The sequence below is a fragment of the Monodon monoceros genome, unplaced genomic scaffold (assembly GCF_005190385.1).
Source record: "Monodon monoceros isolate NGI ecotype Baffin Bay Population unplaced genomic scaffold, NGI_Narwhal_1 Super_Scaffold_15, whole genome shotgun sequence".
Lineage (NCBI taxonomy): Eukaryota > Metazoa > Chordata > Mammalia > Artiodactyla > Monodontidae > Monodon > Monodon monoceros.
This window is the reverse complement of record NW_021703771.1, coordinates 81,733,129-81,755,231: the sequence shown is the minus strand read 5'-3', so window position 1 is coordinate 81,755,231 and position 22,103 is coordinate 81,733,129. Positions and strand designations below refer to the sequence as shown.

Genomic DNA, 22,103 nt, shown 5'->3' with positions numbered 1-22,103 from the left:
CCTCTTACTGCTGGGGGCCCAGGGCTCAGTTCCCACCCCTCTAACCTCCCTGCTGTCACGCCGCACTGAGCACGGCCAGAATCAGCAAGCCAGAAGCTCAGATAAACTACTAATTCTGTAGTACAGGTATGTCCCCAATATTGCGTGGTGCCCAATATTTACGTGGCTAACAAGTAAGTGTCGCATGAAACATACCGCTGGAAACTTCATCCGCATTCAAGTTTAATTCAGCCTCCCGTGTTTCATCTGCCAACCCTCAGATGATCTCATCCAGTCTCGTGGCTTTCGATGCCACCTATACGCTGACTACTCCCAGACGTTTATCTCCAGCCTGGATCTTCTCTCCAGAACTTTACACTCCCACCGCCAACGCCCCACTTCCAGAAGGATAATTAACAGATGTCTCTACCTCAGCATGTCACAAACAATGCTAATCTTTACCAAAATACCTGCTCTACTCACAGGTAATTTCGTCCCCGAATTTGCTCAGCTGAAACCTCAAGCACAAACCTTGATTCCACTCTTTCTTCAGGCCCCACGTCCAATCCCTCAGGAAGTCCACTGGCTCTGGCTGGTCTGCCACCGGCATCTCTTGCTGGATCACTACAAACACGCCTGCTTGGTCCGTGCCCCATACGGCTTCTCCTCAACACACCAGCAAGAGTGATTCTTTAAAACCTCAGTCATGTCATGTCACTTTCCAGCCCACCGCAAGGCTCCCCAAACCACTCAGCATAAAACCCAGAGGTCTTTACACCGTCCTGCAGAGCCCCACGGCCCAGCACCCCATGCCCCTCTGACATTATCTCGTGTGCGGCCCTCCTTGTTCCTCTAACAAGCCAGCATGTCCTGCCACGGACCCTGGTCCTGGCGTTCACTCCTTCCCCTTGGAAGGCTCTTCACTTGGGGACACATCCGCCTGGACCACCCCTAGATCCCCCAATCTTTGCTCAGTCCCACCTTCCCGGTGAAGCTTGCACTGACCCCCTGCTTCACATTCCCACCGCTCACCACCCCCCACACTGCAGACACTCCTTGCCTGACTTTTCATTTTTCCATAAATATCCAATTCTAGCATATCATAAACATTTATTACAATTATCACTTGTTTTCAGACTCTTCCCCTTAGAAAGTTCCACAACCGCAGGAATCCTTGTTTGGTTCCCTCATGTACCTGGCACCTGGCGGAGGGCTGGCCTCACAGTAGGTAGACATAGTGTTGAATGAATGAATGGATGAATGAATGAATCACAGAGGTGATTGCAGGAAACACAGATCCAGGTCAGCCCATGTTCCTTCCAGAGCACAATTCACTGGATGGAACAGAAGAGAAATCACTTGCAGAACTTAAATCGCCCTTCGACTCCTTCCTTCCCACTCCCTCTCTGTCCCTCGCAGTTAGATGCGGGCAGGTTAAATGCAAATAAGACGCAGTTGCCCTATACCTCCAGGTGGGCAGAGGCCCAGGGAAACCACCCCAGCAGTTTCCTAAGACAAACCTTCTCGAGGCCAATCATTAACTTCCTGGCTGGCAAACAGCTACTTGTTCTCGGGGCTCTACTGCCCCACGTTCACGTCTAAGAGACTAACGACCCACAGGGAGCCCCGTGATGTCGACGTGATGTGTTGAAATGAGTCTCACTGCAAATGGGGCCATAAGCCGTGCCACTTGGTTACTAATAGTTATTTTCCTGGGTGAGGCTGTCAATTTTAGTTCAGGAGGATCCTGTGAATGCCACGTTTCAGGGGATGAGATAAGGGAAGAAATGATGGGTGTTGCTTGCTGAAGTGACTTATTCATCTTGACAGAAATCACATGCAAGGGAACCAGGTTGGAACTGGCCCCTGACTGCCTCCCACGACAGCCTCAGGGACCCTGATGCTGGGCAGGGTGACAGGGTGCCGAGTCCACACTTCACGCTAACTGACTCGGATGAAGGTCCAGCTCGACTTCCCTGTGGGAAATTCTCAGCCTCCCTGAGCCTCAGTCTCCTTTTCTGTAAAATAGGGATGCTATGCCAAAGGCGTGCTGGGAAACACACGTGAAATATGAATGTAATGTACTTAGCACGGCGCCTGGAGTACAGTGAGTGCACGTCCATTGTAGGTACTTTCATTCTAGGGAAGAAAGTGACAGATGCTGGCTGCTGGGTCCTAAGAAAACAATTTAAAACAAAATTTCCCAAGCAAGGTGAAACTCATTTGCCTGAAGGGTGCAGTTTTGCTTCGATGAATATTTAGAAATCAGACAGGAGTCTACATGTGAAACATCTTTGCCCTGGCCAGATACTTGGCTGTTCCCACAATGACAATGTAGGAACAGCCTGTAATCTTAAAGCAACACTCTGGCCAATGTACTTTTTAGTCCAAATTATGTGCATGAAAAACACAAACCCTTTCCAGAACCAAACTAGATTCTGTAATTGGTTCTTGGCAATATTTATCAAACCTGTCTTCAAAGAGTTGGTATTAAGTAGTAGAGGCATGATATATATATATATATATATATATATATATATATATATATATATATATATATATAGTTGTTATAAAGAATGCTAAACTATAGGGCACGTCCTTACAATAAAGGAAGGAATCAAAACAGATCCACGTGGAAAAACAACCAACAACAACACAGAATGATTACAAAGCATATCCCAACAAATACAAACTATTGTAGTTTATACAGATCATCTTCGGCCACGCTCACCTATGATATTCTTGCTGAAGCCCTTTTCATAAACCAAATTAAGAATCATTTCCATTCCTGGGTACCTTGAGTAGATTAATATTGGGCTGGGAGAGCATAAAACCTGTTGTTTTTGAGAGGAGATCTTGAGTTTTCTCTTAGATAACAGATGGACAAATTGGTGTAAATAGATTTTCTTTTTGGCTTTTTTAAAAATTGAAACAACACGCATGTGGAGAAGGGCACCAAACCTAAGTGTATACGCATCAGTGAATTTGTCCAAAGTGAATCCACCCATATAATGACTACAGAACAAGAAACAGAATAGTTCCAGTACCCCAAAGCCCCCTACCCTCCTGCACCTCCAAAGGTAACCCATCTTAACTTACGGTGTGTAGACTGGTTTTCCCCGGTTGTGAACTTACCGATGGAATCACGGAGTAGGTAACCTTTGGTGTCTAGCTTCTTTGGTCAAAATTGCCCTTGAGATATCTTTCCACATTTGTTGCATTTAGTTGAGTTCCAGTCATTTCCTTTGCTGAACAGTATCTTAGAGTCTAAATATACCACCCTTTCTACGTATGTTCTTTATATGTGCTATACACGCTCTTTCACTGTGGATCAGGTTGTTGTTGTTTACTGTTACACATAAAGCCGCTGTGAAGACTGTTGAACGTGTGCGTGCATGTCTGTTGGGCGTACGCCTAAGGGTAGAATTGCTGGATCGTGGGGTATGCACACCTTTGACTTTTTCAGAACACATGACACCGCTTGCCAGAGGGGCTGCATCTCTTTACCTCCCTCTAGGTATATTTCATCCTTTGTATGGTAGTCATTCTGATGGGTGCGTACTAACAAGGTTAATCATCTTTTCAAATGTGTGTTGATTTGAACATTCTCTCTTGTGAAGTGCCTGTTCAAATTTTTCCCATTTTCTATGAGGTTGACTTTTTCTTACTGATTTGAAGGCTGTTTTAACACATTCCAAATAAGGGCTCTTTGTCAGTCATTCATGTAATAATATCTTCTCACTCTCTGTAGCTTGTCTTTTTTTTTTTTTAATAAATTTATTTATTTATTTATTGGCTGCGTTGGGTCTTCGTTGCTGTGCGCGGGCTTTTCTCTAGTAGTGGCCAGCGGGGGCTACTCTTTGTTGCGGTGCGCGGGCTTCTCATTGCGGTGGCTTCTCTTTGTTGCGGAGCTGGGGCTCTAGGCACGCGGGCTTCAGTAGTTGTGGCATGAGGGCTCAGTAGTTGTGGCTCACGGGCTCTAGAGTGCAGGCTCAGTAGTTGTGGTGCAGGGGCTTAGTTGTTCCGCAACATGTGGGATCTTCCCAGACCAGGGCTCGAACGCGTGTCCCCTGCATTGGCAGGCGGATTCTTAACCACTGCGCCACCAGGGAAGTCCTGTAGCTTGTCTTTTGACTCTTTTACTCCTATCTTTTGATGAACGGAACTTTATTTGGTCATCATCCGGTTTCCCAGTCTTTTCCTTTATGGTACTTTTTGAACCCTGTTTAAGAAAACTTACCCTATCCCCTATCTGTATGTGTATGGCTGATTTATTTTGTTGTGCAGTGGAGGCTAACACGACGTTGTAAAGCAACCATACTCCAATAAAGATTAATTAAAAAAAAAAAGAGAGAGAGAGAGAAAGAAAACTTACCCTATCCCAAAGTCCAGAAGATAGTTTCCTATTTTGTCTTCAACATGCCTTAGTGTTTTGCCTTTCACATTTAAATCTACAGCGCACCTGGTAATGACTTCTGTGTGTGGTGTGAGGAAGAGTTAAGTTTTTTTTTTTCTGTGTGGCTAATACCTAATTGACTCAGCACTATTTTATCAATTTTCTTACTCACTATTCTTTCCTAACTGCCCTGTAGTGCCACCATCATCATAAATCAAGTGCCCATAAATACAGAGGTCTGTTTCTGGACTTCCCGTTCGGTTTCATTGGTCTGTTTTCTATTCTTGCCCTGCTTTAATCAATGTAGCTTTATCATATGTGCCCCAAGCTCTAGGATCTGCACAGTGGGTCCTCCCTCCTGTTCTTTTTGGCTCTGCATTTCCATACACGTGTTAGAAACACCCTCACATCTGCTGACTCTGAATGGATTGCATCAAAACTACAGATCAGGTTATAGAAAATTTACACCTTTATATGAATATTTGAATTTGTGTCTGTGGTATATTCCTTGATTCATTTAAACCTTCTCTAATTTCTCTTAGTAGAGTTTTATAGTTTCCTGTGTAAAGGTCTTACACATCTTTCATTAGATCCATCCTTAATTAAGTATTTGAGTTTTTGGATGCTATTGTAAATATTTTTATTTTATTTATTTTTGTTTATTTATTTATTTTTTGCGATATGTGGGCCTCTCACTGCTGTGGCCTCTCCCGTTGCGGAGCACAGGCTCCGGACGTGCTGGCTCAGCGGCCGTGGCTCACGGGCCCAGCTGCTCCGCGGCATGTGGGATCTTCCCGGACCGGGGCACGAGCCCGTGTCCCCTACATCGGCAGGAGGACTCTCAACCACTGCGCCAACCAAGCCCCAGATCCTCCTTTTCATCTCAGCAAATAATTGATTTTCAAAGCCTGTGGGATATTTCCCTCCACCTTGTTGTTGGGCCAGCTCAGTTGGGGTCACGGGAAGAGCCACCTCCTATGTAGTGAGCACTTGAAGTCTGGAGATCAACCCGGAAGAAATGTACGAAGGTAACTGAACACCAGCTCATGGAAAATATGATGTGAGTAAACCACAGGCCACAGATTTTAGGAAAGGGGTGTGAGCACGTAGAGACCAGCCCTCCCAATGTATCATATGCCATTCAAAGGTGAAACCCAGCCCTCTGAGGGCAAGGACCAAGTTCTATGACTGCAAAGTGGGACGACAGAGCACCACTAAGTCAGTCCCGAGAACTCCAGGGCTTGAGGTGCAGGTGCCCAGGGGGCAGACAGTGGAGGATCCGGAATGAGGGGTAAAGCCGTGTCCCCCGAGTCAAGAGAACAACCTTCTGAGTAGGATTTGGAAAATGCCGGGGCGAAGCACGGCAGCTAGAGAAAACATCCCACAGGCCCGCTTCTCAGTGGACAGGCCAGGAAAACACATTTGGTGGCAGCGTAACCAAGGCTACCAGGGAGAGAAACAGCAACATCCAGTGCAGGGTCAGATGCTGCCAGGCCCCGTGTCAGTGTGGGAACGGCCCGGCCACAGCACCGTGCCCGCGGCGCGGTGGGACGAATGCTGCTCAGCGAGCGGCAGGGCGATGTCAGCCGCAGCGGGACAGACACGCCAAGGGGGCAGCCCCACGCCCTCATCGCCCTTCCCGGAGGCATGTTTGTTTCTCTTCTGCTACGGCTGCGTCAAGAGCTACCTGCTTGCCTTTCTCCTCTGGCAAAGGTCCCTGCTCAGCCAGCTGCTCCAGATCTGCCTCTGGTCACTGGCCATGTCCATTGCCCTGGGCCACCAGCTCCTTTGGGAGATGTCTGGCTGGCACGCATGTGTCCTGCAGCTTCAACTTGGAGAAAGGCTCATGTCCTCCAGAAGGGGGCGCCCTGGTGTGGGTTGAGGGCGGGGCAGGGGGTCCTTCCGTCTTCCCAATTGTCTTGCTTGGGTCCCACACCCCTGAGCCTTGCAGGTGGAGCAGAGGAGAGGGTGAGCAATCCTTCCCGGGAAAGGCTGCACCCCCGCTACCACAAGATTGATCTCCTCAGCCAGGGTCCTGACCAAGATCTGTTTTCTCCAAAAGCCCACACTCCTTCCATGTCAGCACACTCAAAACAGCGGAAGATTTATTTACTACACGGCAGGAGAGAATGGCAGTTGGCTAATATCTTAAACACCTGACACCATACACGATAGGTGAACTCGAGATAAGCAGTTAAATATAGAATGACAGGACAGTGCACGGAAAACAGAATTGAGTGTTGAAGCAGTTGAGATCGTAGAAGAAACAATTGACACATTAAAATGTACCTGCAGGGGATTCCCTGGTGACCAGTGGTTAGGACTCCGCTTTCACTGCCGAGGGTCCGGGTTCCATCCCTGGTCGGGGAACTACGATGCCACAAGCCACACGGTATGGCCCCAAAAAAAATGTACCTGCAAATGATAAATACCAAGACGAAAGCATAAACAGTCGATGCATAAGAAGAGATCTCACACGAGAATACATACAAGTGATAAGAGTAAATAAAAGCAAACTCTGAAAGAGATTGAACTTTACACGTAACTTACAAAAATTAAAATTGGTATTATTTAAGATTGTGAAACTCACCAAAACTTTAAGGTATTAATTAATGACAGTGAAAAGCAGCAACATAGTCGCCCATGCAGTGCAGGAATGAGTCACAAAATCCTCTTCTTCTGGGACGTTATCTTAGGGCATCACCCATAAGGGGCAAGCCCTGCTTGTTGTCCTAGTGGCCAGTGGACCTCAGAGGAGAAGAGTGTGCTCTGCGGAGCTGGGCACCTCAGCGGAGAATCCTGACTCCGTGCTACTTACCGGCTACGTAACCTTGAGGCAGTGACTTAACCCAGCTAAGCTTCAGGCTCTTCGATTAACAAATGGAAGCTAATAATATGTGATACAAAGTGCTAAGTGCTCAGTAAGTGGAAGCAGGTGAAATTGAGGACTGACCCACAGTAGGTGAAAGCAGGAGGCAGGCCACATTCAACAGGAGGACAGTTAGGAAAATGATCCTCTACTAAGTAGATAGACTACTTGCAATCCATTAGAAAGACAGCTATGAAAATCCTGTTAAGGAAATCTGCTTAGGATGTGTGAAATAAAAAGATGATGGAATTTTCTACGCTACTAGGATTATAGGCATATACTATGCCTGCCTATGAGCAAAGAGTGGAAAGGAACAGGATAAGGGAAAGTGAGAGAGGTGATTTCATGGAGAGTTAAAATGTTTTCTTAAATGTATCTGCAATATAGGAAAACCAAGGATAAAAAGGTTTCCTGAAAAGAAACTTCTTGAGTTAATAAGAGTGGAAACTGAGAGTCCCACCTGCCCCGTGGGAAAAGGTAACACAGAGATGATGTCCACTGATTCAGTTAGTATTTACGGAGCCCTGTGGCATGTCAGATCTTTGAAAACAAAGATCCTGTCCTCACAAGCTAGTCGGGAATAAACCTATAAAAACAACAACCAATTAGATGCCACTGTGGCAAGTGCATTAACACAAATACGCTCAGACCATTCTTCCTTTTAAAGAATTGAGGGCTTCCTGGAGGAGGTGGTCAGCAAGTCTTAGAGGCTGGGAGAGGTAAGTCAGCTGATGAGAGGTGAAAAAAGGGGGGTCCTTGGAAAAGTATGGAAAGAGGCAAGAGATGAGACTGGAGGGAGAGGTAGGGCCAGATCATAAAGGGCATTGCATGTTACCCAAAGGAGTTGAGGTTTCATACTGCAACAAAAAGTTGAAGAGCGTTTTTTGCAGACAACCAAGAGAAAAGTCATGAGGCCCGGAACAGCAGCAGTGGCAATCAGAGGAGAGGGCTCTTTATAAATATCTTTGAGAAGAGTATTAACAGGCTGGTGTGGGGAGAAAGAGCTGCAAGAGGAACAGGGAAGAATCAAAGATAACTTTGATGTCAACTCTCACCAAAACAGGGAACCAGAAACTTGCAGGATAGGATTGCAGAACGTTGGCTAGGTTGGGGCCAAAACTTTTTGGGCTTGTTCAATTTGAGAAGCCTTTAGGATGTCTCCCTGGAGATATTCATCAGGTAATTAGGTAAACGGATCTGAAGTTTAGGAGAAGGATGTCAACCAAAAATATCTGAAAGTCATCTGTATTTTAATGAATGGGGTGAGGGCAGGAGAAAAGAATGATCATTTTTTTTGGAGGCTCTACACTATTAAGGAGCTTCACACACGCTGTCTCATTTAAACTTCACAACCACCCCCATGAATTTTATGTAGGAGGAAGCTGAAACTCCAAAACTTTACATGAAGAATTAGGACTCTATTGCAAGTAACAAAGATAGCTCAATGAAAGATCTGTTGTCAGGATACAGGGGACTCTCATGCACTCAAGGGCAGAGATGAGAGAGGGGAGAATCACATTCTCTTGTTTTTTATTTTACAAAGCTCCTTTTTGCAAAGGCTGCCAGGTGAGGAACAAGCAGATTTGAAATTGGCAAGAGCAGAAACAAGGGGACCTGTGGAGCACATTTTCCTTTCTGTCGCCTCTTGCAAATCAGTCATGAAGCTAAGTGGGCTCCGGACGCGCAGGCTCAGCGGCCATGGCTCACGGGCCCAGCCGCTCCGCGGCATGTGGGATCTTCCCGGACCGGGGCACGAACCCGTCTCCCCTGCATCGGCAGGCGGACTCTCAACCACTGCGCCGCCAGGGAAGCCCCTGAAGCTAAGTTTTATTCAACGAGACTTGGCTTTGGCTTGAAACTGAAATAAAATGAGTGATCATGGAGAAAAGATGTCACCTGCTTTTTGCCAATTTTGGTCTGAAAGTTGCCAAATTCCAAGATTCATTTTCTTTGGGTAAAGCTGACTATGTATAAACTCAAATGCACAGAGTGTAGACTTTTAATAACTACACTTATAATAATAAACATGAGTTTAAGTAGAAATTCTCTTTTTAACATTTTTATGCCAATAGATTTTCTTTCAGACTTGCTTTTCATCTGAAAGCTGGAGGAATACAGTGGAAAGAATTCCATAGTAGGAATCATTAAAAACTGTGGTTCTGCTTCAGCTCTATTTCCTGTTTGTTGTGTAACCCAGGACAAGCAGACTCACCCTTCTTGGAGTCTGGAGTGTCCTCTGTAAAATGAGAGATGTGGACTCAAGCAAGTACTTCTCAAACTTTCATGCGCGTGTGAATTTCCTGGGGATGTTGTGAAAATAGTTTGATTCACTAGGTCTGGGGTGGGGCCCAAGACTCTGCATTTCTTTTTTCTTTAATTAAAAAATTTTTTTAAAAAATTTTTTGGCCGCTGCACAGCAATTGGGTTCTTAGTTCCTCAACCAGGGATTGAACCCGTGCCCCCTTCGGTGGAAGCATGGAGTCTTAACCACTGGACCGCCAGGGAAGTCCCCTCTGCATTTCTAACAAGCTCCCATCCTCATGGTCCATGACGACACTTTAAGTAGATCAACCTCCAAGGTGCCACTAGGCTATAAGCTTGCCAAATAAAGACAAGCATTATGTCAACAACTGAGAACAATAAAGATTTATTTAAAAAACAATATTTCACATTTCTGTTTATAAGGGTAATCCATCTTATCAAAACTTAAAAAAAAAATTACCCAACATATAAAGTACAAGGGCTGAAAGTCATCCAGAGTGAAACACCACCTGAAGTGGTGTGCTTTCTTTTTACTTGGTTGCAAAGAATGCGAGGGCTAAGTCTCAGTAATCTTTTGTATGACCTTGTCTTTTAAAACCAGATAGGGAAGCTGGAACCTTTTTCCATTTGTTGCCCATCAGTCGGGCATTAATTGATTTGAATTCAGTTCCTCCTGTTGGGGTAGATTTCCTCCTGCATTATATGATTTCCAGTTGCTCAGTGCCTGGATGCAAGAGGAGGGAATGAATGACTTTCCAGGGTCATCTCTGCCAGTCTGAATGAACCTGGAGTGGTCTAGAAGAGAAAGGAGCTGAGTGAACACTGAGAACAATTTGTAAGAGGTTTAAAGAAAAATTCTGAGTTAAGATGTGTTGAGAGCTGATCAATGGACATTAATGTTTGGGGAATGACTTATTGTAATCATTATTGATCAAGGAGGAATCTTGCCTGATTCCTCTGTATTTTCCTCAATGACAGGTAATGTTAAAGCTATTTGAAAGTATTTAAAATGATTGCAATAATAACAATATAGCCATAAGAGATTACTGGTCGTTAAAAACATATATGTGACACATTTGTAAGGCTCTATCAGAAATGATTGAAATATACAACTATTAAATATAAGATGAAACACTCCAAATATCAAATTGAATTTATTATTTACACTTTTTCTTTGTCACCTCAAAGCAGTAACAATTCCAAATTTAGCATACAATGAGGTTATTATAATTACAAGTCTGTGATATGTTTATATTTTATAACTTGAGGAAAATCTCAAACTGTGTATATAGATTTATATAGATGTATCTATATTCATGTTCATAAAATAAGCCAAATGAAAAGAAAGCAAAACTATTGTCATTGTGTAGCTAACAATGTGTTAAGAAAAAGGCTGTTGGAAATAATGTCCCTAATAACTCAACCATCTAGCATGGCAGCTAAAAACACAGTATGTAAGTTAACATTTTAGATAAATGATACTTATCATTCTAAGTACCAGAATTTAGGTTAAAAGAAACTCTTCTGAAACACATAGAATTTTACCTTTAATAGAGGATTCTGAAAATATTTCAATCTTTGGGATTGAACATGTTATAATCTCCATCGATTATTCTTTGCTTCTGTCCTAAATCACCTAAGACTTTAGAAACCTTGAGTCTTTTGTTTTTTAATCATGGTCATTTTCTTTTATAAAAGTTACAAATAGGGCTTCCCTGGTGGCGCAGTGGTTGAGAGTCCGCCTGCAGATGCAGGGGACACGGGTTCGTGCCCCGGTCCGGGAGGATCCCACATGCCGTGGAGTGGCTGGGCCCGTGAGCCATGGCCGCTGAGCCTGCGCATCCGGAGCCTGTGCTCCGCAACGGGAGAGGCCACAACAGTGAGATGCCCGCGTACCGCAAAAAAAACAACAGTGAGATGCCCGCGTACCGCAAAAAAAAAAAAATGAACATTTTAAAAGCTTGTGATATACCTTGTTTAAATTCCAGAAAGAAGGTACCAATTCACTGTCACCAGGAAGAGAGGAGCCAGCCCATCGTACAGCATCCTCTTCACATTGTACACCATAGTTTTCTGAATGTTTGACAAGCAGACAGGCAAAGAAAGAACATCTCTTCCTTTCTGCTTTTATTTTACGTGAGGTTGCATCCTTTTTGTTGTTGCTATTTAGTGGCTATTTGTGTATCCTTTTGATGAGTTACCACTTTACGCCTCTTAGCTCCAGCTGTCAGCGTTTATTTCTTGCTGTCTCACCGGTGAATATACTGATCATTCTCATCCCTTTTATAGTTTGCTGTGAATTAAGGAGCTATGTAGAGGGGCTTCCCTGGTGGCGCAGTGGTTAAGAATCCGCCTGCCAAGGCAGAGGACAAGGGTTCGATCCCTGGTCTGGGAAGATCCCACATGCCGCAGAGTAACTAAGCCCCTGCACTGTAACTACTGAGCCTGTGCTCTAGAGCCCGCGAGCCACAACTACTGAGCCCATGCACCACAACTACTGAAGCCCGTGCACTTAGAGCCTGTGCTCTGCAACAAGAGAAGCCACCGCAATGAGAAGCCTACGCTCACTGCAAGTAGAGAAAGCCCGTGCACAGCAACGAAGGCACAACGCAGACAAAAATTAATTAATTAATTAAATTTATTTACAAAGAAGAAAGAAAGAAACAATGTAGACATACACCCCTACTTCCCTTTTCCCATTCTTTGGCTCATCTCTGAACCTTGTACAGACTTCAATTACTGCCTTCATATCTTAATTGCTTACAGGCCTCTTTCTTTCCTAAGACTCTGAGGCCTTTGGGGCAAGGTCCATGTCTTACTTGTGTTTTTGTATCTTCAGCAACCAGCACAGATACTCAATACCTATTTGTTGAACTGAATTGTTAGATTTTGATCTGGAAATTTTCACAGTTCCTTGTTTAGATAGAAAGAGCTAAATCAGGATATCTAAAATAAAGGAGAGATTCTAAAGGGGACTGAGTAAAGTGCATAGGGTTTAATTCTCGAAGGTTGTATTTCCACTTTAAATTTTTAGAAGTAGTGTTTTTTCCTCCCATATTTCTCAGCTATATTTCTAAGGTAATTGAGACTGTGAGTAACATCATCTAAATAGGCAAAGTGTTACTGTAGCAAAAATAAGCATAATAATAGCAATAATCTTAAAAGGGAACCCTCTGGCACTGTTGGTGGGAATGTAAATGGATACAGCCATTATGAAGAACAGTAAGGAGGTTCCTTAAAAAACTAAAAATAGAACTACCATATGACCCAGCAATGCCACTACTGGGCATATACCCTGAGAAAACCAGAATTCAAGAAGACACGTGCACCCCAATGTTCATTGCAGCACTATTTACAATAGCCAGGACATGGAAGCAACCTAAATGCCCACTGACAGACGAATGGATAAAGAAGATGTGGTACATATATACAATGGAATACTACTCAGCCATAAAAAGGAACGAAATTGGGTCATTTGTAGAGACGTGGATGGACCTAGAGACTGTCATACCGAATGAGGTAAGTCAGAAAGAGAAAAACAAATACGTATATTAACACATATATGTGGAATCTAGAAAAATGATACAGATGAACTGGTTTGCAAGGCAGAAATAGAGACACAGATGTAGAGAACAAACTTATGGACACCAAAGGGGGAAAGCCGAGTGGGGGGTGGTGGAGGTGGGATGAATTGGGAGATTGGGATTGACATGTATATACTGATGTGCATAAAATGGATAACTAATAAGAAACTGCTGTATAAAAAAATAAATAAAATAAAATTAAAAAAAAAGAAACTGATGTATAAAATAATTAAATTAAATTAAAAAATAATAATGACAATCTTAATGGAATAGACATATAATAGTATTATGATCAGAATAAGACTTGCAAATGTCAAAAATTTTTATTTCATATTTCTGTTGAAATCAGTGGCTCTACTTGTAGTAAATGTATCACAAATTTATGCAATTTGTAGATTTTGAAATTAATCCCCATTCAAAATTCAACTATGAAAAAGCATCAGTCTAACTCTACTTTAGGAGTGCTTTGAAAAACTGGAAACAAATAAATTTTAAAACATAATTTGAAAAGTTACGAGAACTCAAAAATTGCGTTGGCTGCAAGAACTTCTTACAAACATCATTTATAAACATGTTTACATGGTCAAATTTATTTTCCCATGAATATTAAAATAAACCATTGCCACAAATGGGTTTTCTGTTCTGGTCCTTTTTTATGCTTTAGATGTCCTTCAACCCCATTCATGCTTTTCCCTCTCTCCATCACAGACTATCAAAACGCCGCACACCCTATAGGATCCAGTCCAAACCATGTTTGCTGAATTCTGAATGCCTTTTTTTCGCTCATCATAACCCAATAGAGCTCTTTCCATCCTTCTATTTTCTCATGGCACGCTGTTTTTAGCACTTTTGTAGCTCTTAGTAATTCTGCAATATGGTCTAGTTATTTGTGAACATTAATTTTTTTCCCCTGTGGATTGTAAACATCTAAAGAACGGCGGTGAACACAGGAGTCATATGTTAATACTCAAATATTATTTGTGGCAATGGCTCTAATAAAGAACATTTGAAGGGCATACATCTTAACTGTTTGGAGGTTGAAAGTGTTTTTTAGAAATGTTGGAGACCTGGCATTTCTGGAGGTTCAACAGCCCGCCCTCTTTTAAAATTATGAGGACTCTATTTTATTATAAAGATCTGCCCAGATCCTCTCTAACACCGCGCGTGAATGCCACGTGCATGTGCTTGCGTGCGCGCGCGCGCGCGCGCGCACGGGGAATCCACCCGGTAGCTGCTTTGCGGGGAGAAAAATCCATCGACCTCCGCCTCTGTTTCCCAGTTCTTATCATCTCAGATCGCTGGAATTTTCAGTAGTATTTTGTCGAAGGTGCTTTGGGGCTCTTCCGAGTGGAATGCAATCTCCTTTCCGCACCGCGTACCAGTGAGAGGTGAGGGGGGATTGCAGAGTGCGGGTATTTTACCAAACAAAATATGAGCCAGTTTAGGGCAATTTCCAGGTCTCAGCACAGACGGGGCTGGATCTGTCCGAGCTGAGGTTGGAGGAGCCATGTCGGCATAGGGATGCAACAGGATTCGGGAGGCGCGGCCGAAAACGAAAGGCCACCTAGCGGGCTTTGTTTCCGATTCTGGCAGGTTCTCCGGCCAGAGATTTCAGACGTGAAGCCAGCTGAAGCACTTCCTTACACTAATTGGAAGGGGAGGGGGAGGGACTCATGTTACACCAGCTCGTATCTCCCTCCCCATAACTGCTAAATTGTAGCTTTAAAAGGAAGTGACATGGGGTGGGGAGAGACGTCAGCTGAGGACCACTTTTTTTTTTTCCGAAGAGTCCACCCCATGGGTGGAGTCTCGCTTTTTCTTTCCAGTGTTGGCTGACTTACAGCTCCTATAAACTAGTGGCAATTTCTGCACTTCAGCCTGCTCCCTTTCAGTTTCTGATTTCTAAGTCCATGTGTCCAGGGCTGCCAGAAAGGAGGTATGTGCCGTTCGTGCTATTTCCACGCGACTTCACCTCTGGGCGTGGCGGATGTTTGCACCCCTCTCTCTATCACCCTTATTCTCTCCTGGGCTGGATTTCATTAAAACCTCTGGAAGGGGTAGGTAAGAAAGAGGAGGAGAGGAAGGTGGAGAAGGAAGTGAGGAGACAGTGGGAACGTGGAGGGGCAGCCCTGGAAGGCAGCGGGGGCTTTGCTGCCGCACAAGGACCGTTTCTTTGTGTTCAGCTGGGGGAGCGTGGCCGTCCGCGCTGTGATTTCGAGCTGCCGTGCTGGGGTTCATTTTCCCCTGCCCAGCCCCCCGCCCGCCTCGGGTGAAATAATTTTCTCTGCAATAGACGAAGCCGGGGAGAAGGTTCCTGTTACCGATCGGTCTCTTTTGTGTCATGCAACATGTTCTTCCGTCTCTGCCGTTTCTATGGCAACCACAAAAATACTACACCCAAGTGCAGCCCCGATATCCATTGCTTTATTTGTGTTTGCTGCGCGTCGGCTGCTTTCCGCGCTGGTTCTCGCCCAGGCTGCTCGGAGGCAACCTGGCTTCGCGTCTACCCCTCCTCACCCCCGTTTTGGTTTTTCCCTATCACCGGAGGGCTGGGGGAGGGGAGTTGTCAAGGAAACGGGCATTTGTAATTACCTCTTTATTTACTGAATTTTCAGCGTATGAATTTCCTCATCATATCTGGGAATTAGAAAAAGGAATGAGCTGATGTTTATGTAAGTCTTCAGTTTCTGGTCTTTTTTGAAAACCTAAACTGTTCTCAAGACGTGATATTAATGCTGTGGTCAAACTAAGTGGCGGGGGGGCGGGGAAGAGCACTTCTTTAGAGGAGGTGAGATCCTTGGAAAAAGTTGTAGAGGGTGTTCGAGAATTCACACTGACGTTATTGTCTAACCAGGTCTGCCTAAAAGTGTGAATGTGTAAAAGAGGGGTCTTTGCTCTGGTCTGAACTTACTTAGCACGCAATCCAAGTTCAACAAGTGTAAATGAGTAACCAATGTTAACTACCAGCAGGATTCTCAGTTTTTCGGGCGTCGTCCTAATATAGATCAGCTGTCCACTCTCCTTAAGCTGATGGTCCATAGACCTTCTCTTTTTTAAAACTGGGAAGAGATTAACCGAGCTGTGATTGTTAGTCAAGCATCCTCAGGTGGGAAAAAAAAAGATAAGGAAGAAAGTGTGTGTCTGTGGTGTGTATGTGTATCTGATGTGTGTGGTATGTGGTGTGTGTGTGTGTGTAGTTGGGCAGGGAAACTACTGAATCTTCTAAGTATCCTCTATGGAGAGAAAAAGAGTTGGTTTTCAGGAAAAATATAAAACGGGAGAGAAAAAAGTATCATCTACATAGTATTAAGCAAAGTTAAATATAATTAAAATCAAGTGACACAGCTGTTGAACAGACATAGTCCAAATGGGCTTATTAACAGGTAGGAGTCAAATTGATGCTTTTATTCAGTGCATCTGAGGAGATGTTTGATAACAGACACCATTCTTCTAATGGGCATCCTGAATTACCAAATTAGGCTTTATAAGACGGATTGATAGTAATCTCACCCTTGATTCTTAACATTATCTGTAGTTTTGGATAAAGATTTGTGAAGCTGGCTTAGCCTTCACAATGCCTTTCCACTATGAAGCCAAAAGCATCACTTAGAAAGCTCAGAGTAACCCCTCCTCAGGGAAGCAGGAAGAAGGGGTGGTTTAATGAGGTTCTGCTTGCCAAGATCCTTATCTCAACATGCTGTTGTCTATGACTTATAAAACTTTTTATAGTGCAAGAGGTCTTAAGTATTTCAGATACAAAAGTTATCTGAAAAAGGGGCTAAATAGCGTGGCACAAAACTAATGGGAACTAAGTAAAGACAAGAGAACTAGTTAAAAAGTCATAAAACACAGAAAAGTGTCATTAAAAAATATGACTATTGTTTTGAAAAGCACATGTTAGTACATATGAACAGTTGTAGGTTTATAGGTTTGCGATGTTTGCAAAGTGTGGAAACTAGTCAGACTAAGTTACTGTTTCTCCGGCCTGAGATGGTCCTCAAGGATGTAGACTTTACTACATGACCCTGCGGAGCAGATGGAAAGTGTGTAAGTCAAGTGTGTGGTGCGAGTACTCTTGAGTTTCCAAATACAGGGGTTTCACAGCAAAAATCCTTGTAAGATGGAGTTCAAAGGAAAAGTAGCAAGAATTGTTTGGAATTTCAGCCAAAAAAAAAAAGGGAAATCACTGTCCTATGATCAGACCCTGAGTAGAAGTTAACAACATAATTAACAGGGGCTTCCCTGGTGGCGCACTGGTTGAGAGTCCACCTGCCGATGCAGGGGACACGGGTTCGTGCCCCGGTGCGGGAAGATCCCACATGCCGTGGAGCGGCTGGGCCCGTGAGCCATGGCCGCTGAGCCTGCGCATCCGGAACCTGTGCTCCGCAACGGGAGAGGCCACAGCAGTGAGAGGCCCGCGTACCACACACACAAAAAACAAAAAAAACCATAATTAACAGTCTTGACCCGGAGAGGGTCAGTGGAGCTATAGATGCAACGCAAATTCTGGGTCCAGTGAAAGAGGCTGGATGGAGGTGATGCTGAGGAAATAACTGGTGAAGCTGGAGTCAGTCAGCACCGTGTTGGGATTTCATGGCTCTGAACCGTGTACTGTCAAGTTTGTGAAGAAAACAGAAGTGGTGGCCTGTGCTCTCAAGTTTGAAATCCTCCAAATAGGGGTGACAGAGTGTGTAGGTGGGCACAGAGCTGGAGAGAAGGAGGCAGGGCAAGAGGGATATGAGAAGTGAGATGCCGTGAGTCTGGGAAGAAGTAGAGGATGGTGACATTGAAGATTTGAAGGGGAGGGGACAGATGATTCAAGGCGAAGAGGCAGAGGTGTCTCAGGTAACAGGGACGGATGGTGAGAGATGGGTCCAGGTTCAAGGTTCTTGTCCAAAGCAGGGAGAAGTCCATCTTTAGCATGGAAATAGCCCACGAGCGGTCTGTGCTGGTGGAAGGAACTAGTAGGGATTCAGGGACAGAATTTTGTTTAACCCAGAACGAGACTGGTAGAAAAGAAGGACCATGTAAGTAGGAGGCAGAATCCTTCGTAATTCAGTTATTCTTGAGTTGAAGCTCTAAGAACTGCAATCAGACTTAAATCAGACTTTAAACAAGTCAGAAATTTGAATGCGGGAACTCCACATGCACCCACAACATCATTCTAATAATACCGACCATTGCTGTTGCTTTAAATTGTGGGATGCTCAGATGAACATTTGGCAAACTTACTATATTTTGTGCAATCTGCTGTATTCTGAAAAGGAGGTCTAATGGGTATGGGAAGACACTGTGTTCACAGTTCTGAAAGGTTTTTGACGCCTAAATGATAATATGTAATCACGCCGGGCTTAAAAACTATCTCACATCACCCAGAACCTGGGCAACTCTAATGCAGTAATCTTTGTCCCAGGACAGAATCCATTTGGAAAGTTTTGGAACTCGGAAATTTGGCTTCATGTATGGACCAGGGAGAATCACTGCTAAGGTTCTGGGGAAGAGGAAGCTTAAATCATGAACTTGTTCTTTTAACAGTATTTCTTGTGCATTTATTGTGTGCCGAGTGCTGTGGACACACTGTGAGCAAAACCGCCTACAGTGTAAATAGCTCGTTTTCAAATATCCGAAGGGTTTTTAAGGGAGATACTGTGACTGGGTGATCTCCATTCTCTTCTAATGACTGAATAAGAGGAAATATCTTAAAACAAGAGCAATTTTTGGTGAACGTTATCATGGAACAATCTATCTAACCTGTCTTTCTTTATTTTTCAAGACTTGTTCCGCAGAGATTTTCTACTTGTGTTTGTTCCTCCAGTCTGGTTTGCTTTACTTCTTCCTTTCACCTTTAGTCCTACCTTTCAGTCGCCATTCATTCATTCATTCATTCATATATATATCATCCATCCACCCAACCATTTACTCATTCACTCAACAACTGATATCAGTATCATGTGTCAGGCACTATATATTATGGATCTAGCAATAAATGGGAAACTATTTCTTCCCTAAAAAAGCTCAGGAACTAGCAGAGAAACAGATGTAGAAACAGCCCCTTAAACCAGGGCGTATTGTTCTTTTTTTTTTTTTAAATTAAACTACAGTTGATTTACAATATTGCGTTAGTTTCAGGTGTATACCTTCAGATTCTTTTCCATTATAGGTTATACAAGGTATTGATTATAGTTAGTTCCATGTACTATGCAGGAAGTCCTTGTTTATCTGTTTTATATATAGTTGTGTGTATCTATTAATCCCATGTTTAAAATTTTTTCCTCCCCCTCCCCTTTCCCTTTTGGTAACCATAAATTTGTTTTCTATGTCTGTGAATCTGTTTTGTAAATAAGTTAATTTTTCTTATTTTTTTAGATTCCACGAAAAAGTGATGTCATGTAATGCTTGTCTTTCTCTGCCTGACTTACTTCACTTAGTATGATAATCTCTAGGTCCGTCTGTTTTGCTGCAAATGGCAATGTTTCACTCTTTTGAATGGCTGAGTAGTATTCCGTTGTGTAATATACAGGGGTAATTGTTTTTGATTGAAGCATCTGTTGACTAATGGCACCAGATGCTTCTTTCATTGAACAATTTTATACATAGACCGTTCTGGGCAGAGAGGGAGAGGGTGCTTAGCAGTTGACTGTTCCCCTTATAACTTTCTTGTCTCTTCCTTCATTGGTTGGCTTATGTTTGATGTCAGTAAACGTTTGTTGATTAACGATATGGAAGAAGTGAGGATTTGACCCTGGGGTCACAGAGGCACAGAGGGCAGAAGACTTGTAAATTCTCTTTCTGAACGATACAAACTGAGTGAGATAATCTCTCAAAGTTCCCTCAGAGTGAGTTCCCTGTAGACTCCGTGGGACTATAGGTCCCTCCAGATGGACTCAAAATATAACATTTTAAAAAGACAGACTCCCAACTGCATCCAAATTATATGCCCATTGGTTTACTAGATAATCCTCTTGCCATTAGATTTCCCATAAGATGTTGCAAGTCTATGTCTTGTTCGACAAAAGCAAGTGGGTTTCAACACTTTAAATCTAAATACCCCAAATAAATAATGTTAAAACCTTGTTGCAACACTTCCTGTTTGTATTTCCTGCTGTCATGCAGCTCCTCTCAGCAGGATTGTCTGACCGCACGTGATTTCTACCTTCAGCCGGAAATGATATGGGCAACCTAACCGAGTTCATCTGGAATGCCCCCCCTCCAGTGCCCGCCTGACCTTCAAAGAAAAAACGTTTAGCAAATTCCCCCTCTTCTTTGTTATTTTGATTGTGGGTGACATCAGCTTCTCCCTTCAGCAGGAAGTTGTTCCAATCTCTCCCCTCTGACCTTGGGTCACACACGATGGCTATTTCATGGTCATTTCTACGTAGGATCCTACAAGGGAAGAGGCACCTTGTGTACCTCATGGTAGTTTGAAACCGGACACTGAAATTCCTGCAGGAGATTATTCCTCAGCCTGGGGGATGACAGGTAACCTGTAGAAGCCATCAGGGACGCTGAGGTGACTGGCCAACCTGTAGGATATATATGATAATGATAGCAGCCCACCTGTGCTGAGGGCACCCTATGGGCAAGTCTTTTACACAGACCTCACATTTATTCATTCCCTTTATCCTCATAACAAACGAGCAAGTTAAACTGTTATCAATTTGCATTTTAGATAGAGAAAGTAAAGTTGAGAGAGAGTAAGCTACTCCCCTAATACCGTAATAAGTAACAGAGCTGAGATTGGACCCAAGACCATGGTACCCCACTGCTGACCCCCTATTTCCATGGTATCGTATTTATGCATCTATGCCCGGGCCAGCCCAGTGCCTGGGACATAGACACACAGTATTTCTGCAGTTGTGAACAGCTCTCTACCGTATGGACCTTCCCTTGCATGCCTTCCACCCTACGTTTTAGGAGCTTCAGAAATTTTGGAAGAGAGAGTAGTATTTTAGAACTTGGAGAGGTGGGGGGGGGGGACTAATAGCCGTACTTCTAAACAAACTACTCTAATAGTTTTCAGGGGGCTTTGTTATTTTGTTGTGGTTTAGCCAGAAAGGTGTTACAGTGGGGGAAGGGAACAGGTCCTGTGATTAAAACATCTGAGTGACAGTGCAGTTCATACATCAAATTAAATATGAACTGTTCGCAAAACCAATTTATAACCAAGGATTGAACTTTGCCAAGAAGTTGCTCTTAAGGATATCTGCTATGGCGGATCTCAGTGGTTTCCAAGGCCATGGGTAGATGGAGTTAGCGTTTCTTGTCTGTTGTTGGTTGTCAGCAGATCAGTTAGCAAGTTTAAAGGCAGAGCGTCATCTGAAAAGATACCACCAGTGCTTATCTTAGACAGACTTTGAAATGAGAATGGGAGAAATGAATTGAGTGAAGTTTGGTCTTCTTCCCATCTCTGTCAGCTCGCTCCTGAGCTGTCACCTCTCTTGGGGCAGAGGTTAACCCAGGCTGATGAAATTTTAAAGAGTCTGTCCATACCTGGCACTTCTTCCCAGGATGCTGCAGCCGTCAACACACAATCAATGCCATCATCTAAAACCTCCCCTTTCCTCTCTCCTTTGCTGTGGGGAAGGGTAGGTTGAAAGGAGACGTGGGGAGTAGCTCCCTTCCCAAATGTGTGTCGCCCTTTGGGCCTCTATCTCCCGAATCTCTGGCCTCTGCTGGCTTGATATTCTTCCTAAAAGTCACTCTTTCCAGATGCTATTACATTATAGACAATCCTTTACAGTTCTAGCCTCGTGACCGCACTGGGGGCTTCTCATGAAAGTTTCTAGCACAGAGCAGCACGCCTGGCACTGAATGGGTGCTGTAGCCTAGACAAAAAGTGGGCACAAGAGATCCAGGGTCAGATGTGCCTGATCTGATTCCTTCCAGCCAGGTCCTCCAAGGTTGACATTCCTTTTAGGGCAAGTTCTTTTTTTTTTTTAAATTTAATTTTATTTATTTTTTTATACAGCAGGTTCTTATTAGTCATCAATTTTATACACATCAGTGTATACAT

At 43.7% G+C, this 22,103-nt stretch overlaps 1 protein-coding gene across 15 annotated transcripts in view; it reads left to right on the top strand.

Annotated features, from left to right (window-relative positions):
• The window catches only part of AGPAT4 (1-acylglycerol-3-phosphate O-acyltransferase 4), a 1,398,816-nt gene that overhangs the window by 1,266,005 nt on the left and 110,708 nt on the right, over positions 1-22,103 (top strand). For 2 of the 15 annotated variants that reach the window (XM_029224055.1, XM_029224053.1), the window contains exon 1: positions 14,844-15,026. The exons of 11 other annotated variants lie outside the window; for them this stretch is intronic. Coding sequence is in view for 1 of the 4 variants with exons in the window: in XM_029224053.1 (XP_029079886.1) it covers positions 15,001-15,026 (26 nt within the window). In the remaining 3 variants the exon portion in view is untranslated. Of the gene's footprint in view, positions 1-14,399; positions 14,479-14,843; positions 15,027-15,703; positions 15,763-22,103 lie in introns of those variants that run through there. 2 more of the 15 variants (XM_029224056.1, XM_029224057.1) reach the window with 2 other exon arrangements.